The 14,314-nt window shown below is 39.2% G+C and overlaps 1 protein-coding gene across 14 annotated transcripts in view; it reads right to left on the minus strand.

Moving 5' to 3' along the window:
* Positions 1-6,550: 6,550 nt before the first annotated feature.
* TRIP12 (thyroid hormone receptor interactor 12) overlaps positions 6,551-14,314 on the minus strand; it is a 79,601-nt gene continuing 71,837 nt past the window's right edge. For 13 of the 14 annotated variants that reach the window (XM_037407014.1, XM_037407013.1, XM_037407011.1 and 10 more), the window contains 4 exons: positions 11,226-11,339; positions 9,349-9,443; positions 9,023-9,126; positions 6,551-7,968 (listed from right to left, as the gene is read on the minus strand). In XM_037407014.1, the coding sequence (XP_037262911.1) occupies positions 7,772-7,968; positions 9,023-9,126; positions 9,349-9,443; positions 11,226-11,339 (510 nt within the window). In that variant the 3' untranslated portion in view covers positions 6,551-7,771. Of the gene's footprint in view, positions 7,969-9,022; positions 9,127-9,348; positions 9,444-11,225; positions 11,340-11,371; positions 12,888-14,314 lie in introns of those variants that run through there. The other variant, XM_037407015.1, reaches the window with a different exon arrangement.

Genomic DNA, 14,314 nt, shown 5'->3' on the forward strand with positions numbered 1-14,314 from the left:
CCAGCACAGAAGAATAACACCTTTAAATCATTACTATGAAGGTAGCAGCTGAACACATTTGAGTGCAAGATTACTGAAAAATAAGCTGCAAAAGGAGAAAGACAGGAAAACAAGAATGAGGGACAGTAATTGTAACATATAACATATGTAGCAACAAGGATAACAAGATGAGAGTAATGTATAACTACATAAAGTTGGCACTGTACAGTCTCCCCCTATTTTATTAGTAATACTGCTTCCACATTCAAGCTGAAGGATTAGTTGTAAAGCTGTCCACTCTGCCTGCCTAATGCAACTGCTCTCATCCATCACTTACACCCTTACTTTTGAAAGGGGTATCACATCTATGAGATCAGCGCTGCTAGAGAAAAGGCAGGTAGCTGCTGAGTTAGTGTCAGCTTTGTTAGGTCAGGAAGTACGTATGTTCCTCCTATAACGTGCTGCCTATCCAGCTCTACCTCCCATCATTCTTTTTCCACTGGCATTCCTCAGACAAGTGTTTTTCTATGAAACTACATTAACAAATATTGCTTGGTTAATCAATAAATACCTGTAACCAACTAATAGATGCATAAACTGAAATCTTCCTAGATCTCAACTAGTTAATAACTTCTCGCTACACTTTTTTCTGTTTATGCTGTTATGGACATACAGGATCTAGACCAGCTCAAAACCAGGCATCCCACAGCTCTCAAAAACAACACCAAATTTCACTGGCAGCTGGAATGTACAATGGTCTCAGAAAAATGGGCATCCGATATTAAATGGCATCTTATCCTCTGTTCCCCTGTCTGTATTCCCTTGCCCATATGTTTCACGGGATCAAGTCCAAATTAATCTGTTCATAAACTGCACAGTGAGCTTTTGGTAGAAAATGTACTTTGTAGGTACATATTACTAAAAATTTGCAAGAACACAGTACAGCAGAAGGTTAGTTACATAACACGATCATAAATATCTTGAGCATCATCGTGGACATGACCATGACCGCTGCTGTGGTCGCTCACCTCTCTGTACTCATTTTTCAAATTCCACATATGGGAAGGGAGTAGAACTTTTTCCTGTCTTTCACATTTCACATTCCTGATTCTACCTAATTTTCTCATTTTTAGAGCACTTTCAGGATGTTATTTTTGACTAATACCTGTAAGAACTGCTCTTTCTAGAAAATCCTGTACATTGAATTTTGGCATCTCTCCACAACTCCTGTCAAAACATGTTAGCTACTTACTCTGGAAGAAATTGGATATGACCAGCTACATGCTAGGACACAGAAATATAACAGCTTCTGAACCCAGGTAAATGCCACTTGAGCCAACATTAAAAACAGAAATAAGATGCCAGAAAGACTTTTTAATGTTGAAATCCTTTTAAGAAAAGTAGAATTAATTTAGGCTTATAATTTTCAGTCCTCTGGAGATTACTCATAATCTGCAGCTGCAAAGACCCATGTCATTTCCATTAATTTTATAGGAAAATTTAGAAAACCTTTCTCTCTACATATGAATTTCTCCCATTGAACTTAATTAAATTGATAGGACTGATGTAGCACAAAACAGCACAAGAATATTTAAGATTGGTACCAACTTTTTTGGTTCTCTATTATCAGAAGATGCCTGCACGCAGTTTTCATTTTAAATTCTAAAGATGCCTAATTTTAGAATTGCAACATGTTTTAGTACAACAAACAGATTTAATACAGTTGGGTCTTGAAAAACCCAGGGAGACTGCACAATCTGTCCTCTGGGATCCGAGGCAAAGGGAAATAACCCCTTCTCCCGACCTGCCAGCTGCGCTCCCGTCGATGCAGCACGCGCCGGCCGGGCACAGCGCAGACCCTGCCCAGCACAGCTGCGCTCCGGCCACCTGCTCCCTGTACCTCTGCCTTGGGGTCCAGCAGCAGCAGCTGATACCACCAGCTGTAAGCTGGGCATTACCCATCTTAGAACTCAGTGTTCATAAAGGTGGAATAATTTGGTGTTTGATAAACGTTTTAAAGAGGCTTTTCCCCCCTATTTTGAATAGCATTTATGCTTTTAGTGCCCCACAACAAGGCTTGCTCTTTTGCATACCAAAGAAATATCAAACAACTGTAGGAAACCTTTCTGAATTATTAGTAACATCAATACTTTCAGTAAATTCAGCATGCCAAGCTACAGACTGAAGACATAAAGATTAAATACAGCCACTTGCTTGAGAAGCATAGCACAGACTATGGGAAACACTGGCTTCAGGAAGAAAATAAGTCAGGTAAGAAATTGTCATTGTTTAGCCAGTGTCTTACCAGTTTCAATACGTAGAAGTAATAACATGTGAAAAAAAGGTTGGAAGAGGCTGGGAAATGAAGTGCCACCTCCTAGACTGTCTATTCCTGGGTCTCTGGAGGAGGAACAGCAGACCTGCAGCCAGGCCAGGTCTGTGTTTAGCCTAGAATATCTTGGAGAGCAGCTAAAGGAAGAGTAAAGCCACGTACATGGTGTTTGCCCTGAATACTCCATTTCCCATCATTTGTAACTCAGGGGCCTCTGAAAACAGACTGAGTTCCACTAAATTCTGTTTTTACTCCTATAACCCATTTCATCAACGCACTACTAAGCACCAGTCAAGGTTGCCGTCTTCCCTGAAAGCACAGGTTTTACTTTACCAAGGATCTATGAAACAGACCCTGCTCCCACCAGAAACAATTATCCTAAGCACTGTCAACATTAACCTCATCCACCACATGAAACAGCCACCAAGAGGCCATGGGAATAAAAGGGAACCAAAGAATGGGAGGACAGGCAGAGCAATGAAGCAGGAGTCCGTGTGTAGCTCCCAAGTTAAATCCACAAAAACACTGTTGAATTTGCCACAATTTCTACTGCCAATTTGTTGTAGTTTTCCACACTAGGACAGAAGTCTTAAAATTCCCATGTTCCCTTCCTGTAGGATCCCACCACCCAGGGTGTTAAAAGCAGGCAGCAGCCAAGAGCACTCCAAGGACAGTTCATGAAATCTCACCATCTTTCCTCTCTACCTTTCTCTCAGTTGTGTATTTGGGGAAATAGTTTGAGGAATAGCTGTTGAGATGGGATAAATGCATTTTTTTTTTAAGCATCAACCTACCTTGGCTTTCAGTATACATGTATTGCATTTAAGCTTACCTTTACAAAGGAAAGCTGCTCCTTCCACCTCTTCCTGCTGTCAGACAACAGGGCAAGGCGGCTGCCGTCCCACAATTTTTCCCCCCCGAGCTTATTTACCACTGTCTTTAATGGGGTCTCAGCAAAAGCCACAGCCCAGCAGTACAGAGGGGCAAAACAGGACAGGGACAGACAAGGCTAAAGAAAGAAAAAAAACCCCAAACACAAACCCACAAAAAAACCACCACCTAAAAAAAACCCACAACACACATTACCTTACCCCAACACACTGCTTACAACTTGACCTGGAGCTGTCCCCTTAACTACAGGACGGTGTCCTAGAGTCTGGAATTCCACGCACACCCCTTATTTGCGTGTGTGGCAGGGGGAGTGCGTGTGGTGTGGGTCCCTTTTCCCTCCTTGAACCAGGTTTCCAGAAGCCGCTGCCACACCAGATCTAGAGCTATCAGGAACTTCAGCGCCTTGAAAATACTGGCCGCATCTTCACCGTTTCCCCTCCCTTCATGTTCCCCTGTTTACGGTTCAGGATTTCATGCCTCCCCAGACACATGCAGCAAAGGAAGAGACCCCAGACCTGTCCCTCCTCCAGCTCCAAAGCAGGTTGATGTCCCAGCAATACATGCACACTCCAGCCCCAGGAGACAAGGACACAGCATTCCTCCAAAGGCATCTTCTACCCCAGTGCACTGAAGCAGTTATTCCTGGAACCATTCGCTATTAGTCACTGGCAGTACAACGATGAAATTTCTTTCCTATCTCCTGTGTAAACATGCATTAATGTCCTGGTAAAGTGTGTGTGACTGTGGAGCTTACGCTGGGGCACTGGGGTGGGGTAATAACTACTCCTCATAGGGCAACCAGCTGTACTAATCTGAGAAAAGCTACTACAAACATGATGCCTTGTGAGAGACAGAGCAAGCTGGGAGTACACAGCTGTGAAATTCCTGCCAGATCACAAGAAGAGATCATTCAGCACCGAGGTTATCCAGTTCAAGCTGTCAAGAAACTAGGAAAGTAAAGTATCAGACGGGACAAGCCCTGAAAAGGCTCAGCTACCGCTAGGATTTTGCCCCCCTTCCAAACTTTTCATTCCAATCCATCTCAGAATCTTTTTCTCTGTTCTGCGAACAGCTTTACCTATAGAAAAGCATTTTAGCTTGGGGGAGGCACGTTCACGTTACAAACGAGGCATTTCTATCCCCAAAGTCAGGCAGACTTCCAAGCTCCTGTTAGAAAGCCCTCTGCGGAGGTACAGCTTCCCAGGTGATGGGAGCTGGCACTGCTCGTTGGAAGCCAGGCTGCCGAACGCAGGTGGGGAGGGCCCAGACACCCCGCCGGTGGCACAGCAACCTCCAGCAGTGGCCAGAAAAAGGGCACAAGTGATGCAGGCACCTGGAACGGCATCAGTGCCCGCCCTCTGCTGAGGAGGTGGGTGCCAGAGGTCAGCGCAGTTAGGGAAAGGAGAGAGAGAGAAAAAAACCAAAAATAAAACACACGGCGGGGGTGGAGGGGCAAGGAAGAATCTAGGCGAGTCAATGATGCAAGCACTCAGCATGTGAAAATTTGAATATCATGAGTTTGGCAACGGGCACGAGGATTTTACACATACTTGGAATTCATTCTTGTACATCTTCCTACGGAATACAAAGTAAAGCAGCACTACAACTGACTGATTCGTGTCAAATGTGATACTGCTTAAGTGTTCCCCTACACAAGTCTTCTGTGTAACACAAACACCTACACAAAATAATAATAATAATAATAATAAAAAAATCACTGCAACAAGTTCAGTAGCAGCTATCAGTGCTCAAATAGCACTTTTTTCCATGAATGATTTTTTGCTGCTCTCATTAATCTAGGACACGAAACTCATCCAACAGAGTAAGTAAAGGCTGGTGTTCCCTAAAATCAGTTGATTGTACCATGTTAAAAAAAAAGCGCCTCTATTTTCAGAAATAGGACTTATTGTACCTTTTATTATACCTTCTAAGGGCATACAAAACAGTTCAGTACTAAGATGACTACACGTTCTTATGAGGGCTCAACAGGCACCTGCACACACCCATGATTGATTTTAGCAAGCTTTTTCCCTTAAACCAAAATTCCTGAAAAGAAGGAATTCTTATCTTACCCCACCCTTCCACTTGTTCTCAACTACTCTTAGATACTACATCTTCGTTTGTAGGGAAGTATTGCAGTCACGCAAACTGTGACTCTTCAATTTATTCTTACAGTTTGCTATCTTAACTTATTAAGCCAGACTAGCTCTTCTAGGACACTAAAAGCTGCCCTTGATAGGAAAGAAGAAGAAGAAGAAAAAAAAAAAAAAAAAGCGCATCACCTGAAAGGGTTTCATTCACTTTAAGCCAACTGCATCCTCAGTCTGTGCTGAAAATGACAGACAGCACAACAAAAATCATCACCACAGGTACCTGGTTTTTCCTTCCTTTTTAAATAGTCAACCAACAACTTATTTTCCCACTGAAACAGTTACACAATGGCTATACATCAAATTTGAAAGCTCCTCAAAATTTCAAAGTTGATGAAAGCCAGATTCTAGAGGGAGACAACATGGGTAAAAAAATATCAATACACGTGATATTTTAATACAAAATATTAGCTTTTTTCTTTTTTTTTTACACAAGTCAGTTTTTTTTAAAATATAGAACCTTAAAAAATGAACAAATTGCTATCCACACACTATAAACACTTTGTTGTGCTCAGTTTGATCAAGTTATCAGAACAATTTAAACACCAGTCCATAGTTTAAACACTGCCTTGAAGTTTTATGAAAACTATGCCGCACTGTGCACTACCTTTATTATATGTACAGTGTGAAGCACCTTCTTTCAGTTTTAATACGACAGTAGAAACTGTTCAGTTATCAGGTTCTTTGTGCAAGGATTTCACATTCTACTCATGCTCATCGACAGATTTGCATTACATTTCAGTGGCACTGGTATGAGCAACCACATGTAATTCTGTTAATGTTCACTGGAAGAATGTCCATTACAAATTCTGGAAGTACAAGTTCTTCAGCTAGATAAAAGAAAATTTGTTAGTTAGGGGAAATACTAGCCTGATTAGCCAGAATTTAACAATGTCTAAGCACTGAAATGAATTTTGATTTCTCAAAGTTGAATAAAAGTAATTAACTATCACATTTTCATAGAGATTAACTATGTAGCAGGTACATCTGAGGAATATTTGTAATTGCCCATTTTTTGAACCCATAGAAAGGAAAAAATTTCCCTCTGAGTTGGAGGTCTTAAAAGGTCTTGTTTTAGTAGTAAATCATCCACAAGTTGCAGGCTGTTAGCCAAGTAGATTTAGGACGATTTACTTGCATTAGAATAATTTACACAATTGAACTTTATGCATACAGTACAAAACTATGAACAAAAAGGTGAAGCAAACTTTTTTATTTATATTCAGGTAAAAACATTAACCTGATGAAGTAAATTATTGCAGATTTGAGAAATCAGCACATAAAACAGTTGGACAGAGCATTGCTTACAGGTGCTTTATCTGTGTCGAAAGACAAAGGCTGAACTGTTTGTTCCAAGCTAGTGCTGGGGAGAAAAAAAAAAAAAAAAAAAGAAAAAAAAAGAAAAAAACAAAGAAAAAGCTACAAAAGTAACCAGGAACTTAGATCAGGAACAAGAAAACTGTTTACTCAAACAGGGAATGAAACAACTAATTTTCCTTTTAAAAAACTTTACATCAATTCAAAATGCTCTGGCCTTACCACAATACACACTGGCCAGCCCAAGCTGTGGACTTCAACTACGTAAAAGAAATAATTCTTTCTAGCCTCTAGTAAGAGGCTTTTGCTGCCTGAATCACTGTGTAAACAGCTCTAGAGCGTTGACTGGTAAAGACTGTCGCCATTATATCCTACCACTACAGTAAAACTATGCTATAAGAAAGGTTCTACCTAGTTACAAAGGCTGAATTATATTGACAATATATATTTGATTTCAGTAAAATTTAAATTATCTTAATCAGAGAAAGAGGCACGGAGCAGATAAATGCCCGTGCTAACCAAAACATAACAATTGTTGAATGTTGCACACAAAAAGAACCAAGTGAATTGCACATCAGACGATACATGAGGATGGGTAAAATTAGAGGCAGGTGAGGGTACACAGAACTAGTCTACTAAACTAGATTCATCAAATACATGGTGTAATTTAATTTCTGTACTTTAATTTCTGTACTTATGTACAAAAGTTGTCTTTGGAGGAAAAACTTCAGACTTAGCTAGATGGATACACACAGCCCAGTATTAAACTGCACAGCGACATTTATTGTTCCAGCCTGGAAAAACATCCCTTTTTAAATTTCACACAGCAAAGCAAGTTAAAAACTTCACTCATCAAATAAATGATAATTTAAACAAGAACTTGCTAAAGAAACCTTGTCACAACAACTTTTAGGGCCTGATCACTTTAAGTCCATAGGGGCCTTTAATGAATATCAACCAAGTGTCTTTGTTTATAATCTGCAAGCCGTTATTCTACAACAAGAAGGCGTAACACGTTTCCTTGACTCAGGTGATATATTTAGAAAAGAATCAAGAGTTTCTCTTTTGCTGTAACAGGCAGACATTGCATTTTTCATTGTGATCAGGAAAGATGGAATGACTGCTGCCCTTCTCTCGCAGCTATCAAGAGTTTTTCACGCATTATCTCAATAGTTGAATAGTCCGGCAATTTGAGATAGTTCACACAAGTCATTACTGAGGGTAAGAAATCATCTGGATTCTCTGTCGACTCAAATGTCTTGCGTACAATTGTCAAGGGAGGATTCAAACTTCGAAAGCCTGTAAATGAGAAACAGCATTCAGAATCAGGTTGTTCGCCCTGAAAACCCACAGTTAATACTGTAGACATCCAACAGTGACAGAATCGTGTATCTCGCAACTTTTAAAAATGGAGATTAAGAAGTCTGTTTAGAATATGGCTTAATAAGGCCATGTAGCAAGGTAAAAACTACTTAAAATCCTGTCTGTAGATTAGTTTTCCAAGATGAGTTAGAAAAAAAAAGAAATAAGCTAGACACATCTACTTCTAATTCTGTTCTCTGCATGTATAAAAAGCATTATGGTTGTAATAGTTTTGGTTTGGTTTTTTTTTAAGAGTTTGTTTGTTACATGCACATTTTCTAAGATTCTCAGAAATAATCTATGACCGTGGTACCTAGTTTTTTTACTTCAGCTAAGGTTTTTACACTCCTAACCCTAATCCTGTCTGCATCACCTCTCCACAAAAAAACTCTAAGTTTTTTAAATTTTTTTTTAATCAACTCTTTCCCCCAAACCCCAAAGAACAGAAGTAACAGAACAGATGCATAAATTCTGGTTTTACTAGCAAAGCATTCAGCTGAGAACACAGGAAAATGTTTATCGCTATGCTAGTATTGTCTCCTTTCCAGACAGGAGATTATTGTTTTCAGGTAGCAATGTATCATGCTGTTGTTGTCATAACTTAATGCACTTCTAGCCAAGGAATAATAACTTAATGCACTTCTAGCCAAGGAATAAAGTATTACAGGTTTTCAGGGTGATTCCCGCCCCCCCCCCCCCTTTTTTTTTTTTTTTTAAAGTTTTGAACTACTTTTCGCCTTCCAATAGGTTATCTGGTAACATAAATTAAACCTGAAAAGAAAAGAGTCAACTGAATGAAGCATCATGAGATCAACACAAAACTTACGAGAATTCTACTTGAAGACTACCCCACCACTTCTGAAACTAATAACATCAAACAACCTCTAAAATACAAAGTATTTTTTTCCTATACTGAAATAATCCACTTATTCTGAAAAAGCAGAAATAACACTGACTTCATATACAGCAATATGTAATGAACAAAACCTACCTCCTACAGGCAGTCTGGGGCTACCCGTCACAAACTGAAGAAACAGTCTTTGCTGCTCACTATCAAAGCTACTGAGAATTTCAAAGAGATACTTCACTGCTCGACTAAGGAGGGAAAAAAGCAAACTTTCATTTTGTTTATAGTTAAAATAATTGCATCAGTTTCACATTCAGTGCAGTATGAATATTTTCAAATTAGTTTCATATACTGTTATTCAAGCTACAGTTACATTCATTATATATATCAAAAAATAAAATTACATTCAAGATTAAATACATATTTTTCTAGTGCTAGTATTTATTTCTTAAACACCACCACCGTATTACCTGTCATGTGTATAACCGTGATCTGGCCTGCAACATTCCATTAAAGTCTTTGCATCCCAAGTGTCTGTTTTACTGCCGCACAACAGCTGCTCCAACTATAAAGTTAAAAAATAAGGAAGTAAGTTTTCCCCTTTGTAACCTGAGGCAGAACAAGTACTGTCCATCCTGACTACTGTTACAGCGTTCTACTTTCTGGAAAGGTTTGCTGCAAAACAGTCTCAGTCACCCCAAATAATCCTCCCAAATTCTTTGACTGCAATAGCTTCATCGCAGTGACAGCCTCATCTGCTGAATCTCCTTTGCACACAATTCACTACCACATGAGAAGCTGAACACAGCTCTAGAGACAGTCCTAACAAGCAATTTACACTGGAGAACCAAAAGTGCCTTAACTTTTTGGAAATCTCAGCATTTTAAAGAAATCTAGGGAAATGGGAAGAATAAAGTGTTTACACTTGCTTTTTAGAGTTCTGAGCTCTTCTTATAAAGGGAGAAAAAATAATCATTAGACAAAGATGGATCTGTCAAATAGCAGTTTTGTACTTAAATTCTTTTGCCTGTTACTTCTATGCATTCGGGCAAGCAGAGATGACAGGCTACAGCCAAAACACTGAGCACTTCTAAGGGCATCCTTCTATGCTACAGAAGAAGCTGTAAAGCCCCATTTCAATAAAACTGTAATTTTGACACACCTAGCTGTTCTGTTCATGAGCAAAAGAATTTTACCAGCTCTTTATAATAGTTTACAAAAGGTTTGTAAAAAGGTTCAAATGGCTGGATAGCTATCAGCAATGGAACATGAGATCACACACATGTATTCCACCACGGGAAAGGTATAGGATCTCTCTCACTACCTCTATGATTTAATTTTGATCAAGTGTATTAATAGATTAGCAATAGACTAGTGTCTGTATTTTCAAGTTCCCAAGCAGAAGTAGGCATCAAACCATGCCAAACAACAACAGGACAGAAGAACAGCATCACGTATGCCACAAAACAGAGAAGAATGGGTAAAACACCAGAGAAACTAGAATAATCTGCCATTTTTACTAGCCTTAAATTCATTGCCAAAAAAAAAGGTAGTGATACTTTTAAAAAGCAGCACCAACAGAGGCACAAAGAAGAATCACTATGAGCAGTTACAGATCTCAGCTTTAAGAGACTCATATCACAAAGCGTCAAGAACAAGGGAGTGACACAATGGCTTGGCTAACATACTCCTTCAGAGCATGCTTAACATTTTTTCATGAAGTTAAAGGTATAAGTTTATGAAGGTAAACAAATCCCTTCAAGGTACAGTCTTCAAATAAACTTCCTAAAGGTAGAGTAATAAAACGTTCTCTCTTCTAGTCCAGACAACCATAATTGTGTCTCAATTCAGCCCACTTAAAAATGTAAGAATTTTACAAGGAAATTGATATAGTGGGTGGCGAGAACAAGACCAACTATCCTTATTCTTCACCCCTCTACCTGAATTTCCTCTTACTGTCTAAAGCTTCATTAAAGAACTAAAATGTTTTTTTAATAGACTGTCCAGGTAGCATCCATGTCTGTGTCTATAGCTACTATGAGGTACTGCAATACAAGGAATTAAAGTATCCATACCAATAGAGAGCCTACATATATAAATTTAAGGACTACCCAGAAAAGCTGGATACACTGAGTCTTAAAGAAAACTGAGCTGTTCATGATAAAAGCATCAAATAACCACCGAACACAGAAAACTAAGTATGCAATTTAAAGGACATCAAGTTTTACTAACATGCATCAGACACGTAATGTAATCAGACCGTCACAAATGCACTGCACCCAGTTCAGACTATCCACACATACAGATACAAGGTTATAAAAGAATCGGCAAAAACACGTTTACCAACCTCCTCAGGATAGAAGTACTGAAGATGACTGAGGGGGAAGACTGATTCAAATCCATCTCTGAATGAGTCAAACTGTCTGGCAACACCTTCATTTAGTGCCCAGAATATAACCAACTGCAGGGAGGGAGGAGGAGAAAAAAAAAAAAAAAAGTCATTTGAACAAAAGAAGCATGGAATGATCGCTACTGTACAAAAGCCTACAGCTGCAGAAAAAACCTGCAGAAGCCTAGCCCTATGGTCACTGTAGTTGTGGCAGTGTTTGAACTTTGATTCATGGAGCTGCTCCATCCACAGCCTTGCCTCACCCTGCCTTAATTCATAAGCTCATACTGCTGCATGTGTGTAAAGTGCAGTCCTGCTGCAATGCAACAGACAGCATTTGTTGGGGTTCCTTTACAATTCTGTCACGTAGCCTGTCATTGCAAATTGAACCCCAAATGACTTTTGCCAAACAACCCCATATTTAGACCACTAAGCATGCAACTCATGCAGAATTTAAACATAATGGCCTTTATTTTTGATATAACAAGGTTAATATGTGCAATTCAGAATAGCTGGTTAAACTGAATCTATTTAACAAAATATTTTAAAACAAATTAAACATTTATTAGGTGTTTTTAGAAGCCTAACACAGGTGTTCTCTGTGTATATGGATATCCATTTAAAATTCAGCAACTGAAACAGAAATCCTTAGGGCATCACAGGCAGTATTATATTACTTTCCCCATGGAAATATATAGGTCCTTTTTCTAATACATTGTTACAAAAAGTAACTTTAGTGGTTTTGCTATATTTAAAAGCTTATTAGAAGGATATATGGGAAAGAGAAATGGCATCATTTCATGTTACTGGGATTTGGTTAGGAATCATAAGGCAAACAACAGTAAGACAGTAAGCCTTTAGTGTCTGGTGGGTTTTTTTGTTTTGATTTTGTATCTGCAGTTACTCCCTCAGGACTAAACTCACCTTTCAAAGTGGGCAGCACATACTGGAAGAACGATCACCAGGGGGAAGGAAAAGGACATGACACAAGCAAGACCAAGTTTCTTTTAAATCTCCTGCAGCCAGTATTTCTCCACTAAATTAAAAAATATATTATACATGGCATATTGCATGCCAAGTTCAGATTCTTTTGTCAGTTAGTGCCACTGATGATTACACTTGCCTTGGATATCCCTCAGCTCTAGCAGGAAATGAAGGCTGGCTGTAGAAGATACATTGTCAACACACAGCTACTAGCTTTTAGATGTGTTAAAAGCTCTGACCTGGAATGCTGAGAAAAGCTTAGAGACATCTATGGATGCATCTGAAAATGATTAAAAACCTCATCGATACTGCTGGACTCCTGAACTAAATATTTAACCCTTTCCCAATAATTGAAGAGTTACTTGTTCCAGAAAGCTCTCAGATATGAAAGTCTATTAGGATCTGTTGATAAGCTTTCCGATAAAGGAGTTAGGCATTGAATTTAAGGTAAGATACCCCTACCTTCACACATCAGGCTGTAATACTGAAGAGGAAGCTAGTGAACATCAGCAGCACAGAAGGCTGTTCTGTAACGCAGAATACTCTATGGCTATCCTAGCAGCAGCGTTGCTTATTTAGAATTGTGATTACTTTTTACGACCAGGAGTGTGTGGCAAAATAAGCTGCACTGTATTCCTGTGGATTCAAAAAGGAGATCAAATTGCTAGGCAAAAAAACGGAATTTTTTGTCCACAGATTTAGAACAAGCAAGCTGGCCTCCTTTTTCACAGTACAGGGGAGAAGGGGGCAGGGAGAAAGAATGAAGTCTTTCACTATACTGGTAGCTGAAATGGTTCTACTTTCTGATAAAGATAGCTCCTGTGGGAACCATCCGTGGCAGGGGCGGGGGGTGTGGGGTGAGTGGAATGACTGCAGTAGAGGCATGAATAGTAACAGCAGGATATTCAAGCTTTATAAACTACTCTTAATGGTAATCCACACACAACATTTTAATGAAAATGACATTTTCAAAAGCAGAGCAGCCGACCCACAGGGAACTGTACAGGCTAGCTGATAAATACACTGTTTCTAAAGTGCAATTCATCATACTTGTGATACAGAGGACACTAATTTTCTTTCTGGAATCTCTTCTATTTCCTTGACATCAAGTTTGTAATGCTAATCACTGAGATATAGTTTAAAGTCTCCTCTATAAGGCAGGAATATAAAGACAAGGATAGAAAAATTGCATCGTTGCCCTTTCAAGAAAATAGTCCCAAAAGTTGTTTAGAAAGACGCAGAGAGCAAGCTTTCTGTAGTGATCTGCTGCTCCTTTACCATGCCAGAGGCTTGCAACAGGACAACTAGAGGACATTTGAGATGCCCATAAGCCTTTCTCAGTGTATCAGATACCCGATACGTTACCCACATGAAAAAAAATGTGACTGCAAGCTGTATGAAAATCAGACTTGAAAGCAACCTTGCTCAGCTTCCCTCAATAAACAGAGGCTGCAAATACTGTTTCTGATGAATGATGGTTGTTGGCACAGCCCTTCTGTAAGTCTGCAAACATCTTTATATCCAAATACCTTCAACTGTGCAAGTGATATTTACTAGCAGAATTTGCTTTCAACAAAGATACAAGAACTAAATATGTGCACAAGAACCGATTGGAAGATGATTCTGGAAGATGAACAGCAACTGCTCAATATTCGGTTGTAACGATTAGAGTTACTTGCAAAGTTCTCAGTTGATATCCAAGAGCTTATATGCCCCTTACTGAATCATTCCTACCAAAACATCAGATATATTTCTCATCAGCATTTGAAAATCTTAACAGTCCTCACAGTGTCATTGGCAGCAGACTAGCCTGTCAGAAAATTTATTATTCAGGAGCTGGAATAATGACTTCTTCCATGATGCAATCAGTCATTCTTACCTCCATCCTACTCGTGAGTTTATGGGATAATATTGCATTCTTCCTGCCTTTCCTTATGTCTTCCAGACTGTTTTTAACAATTTCGCCTTAACACTTCCTTATACAGAAACAGTTTCCTACCTTTGCTCAGCAGTATTAACCTTCTGTTTTGCTAGGTTTTATGTCCCTTCTGACATAGGAATAA

Source organism: Falco rusticolus, chromosome 13, assembly GCF_015220075.1.
Source record: "Falco rusticolus isolate bFalRus1 chromosome 13, bFalRus1.pri, whole genome shotgun sequence".
In the NCBI taxonomy this organism is placed as follows: domain Eukaryota; kingdom Metazoa; phylum Chordata; class Aves; order Falconiformes; family Falconidae; genus Falco; species Falco rusticolus.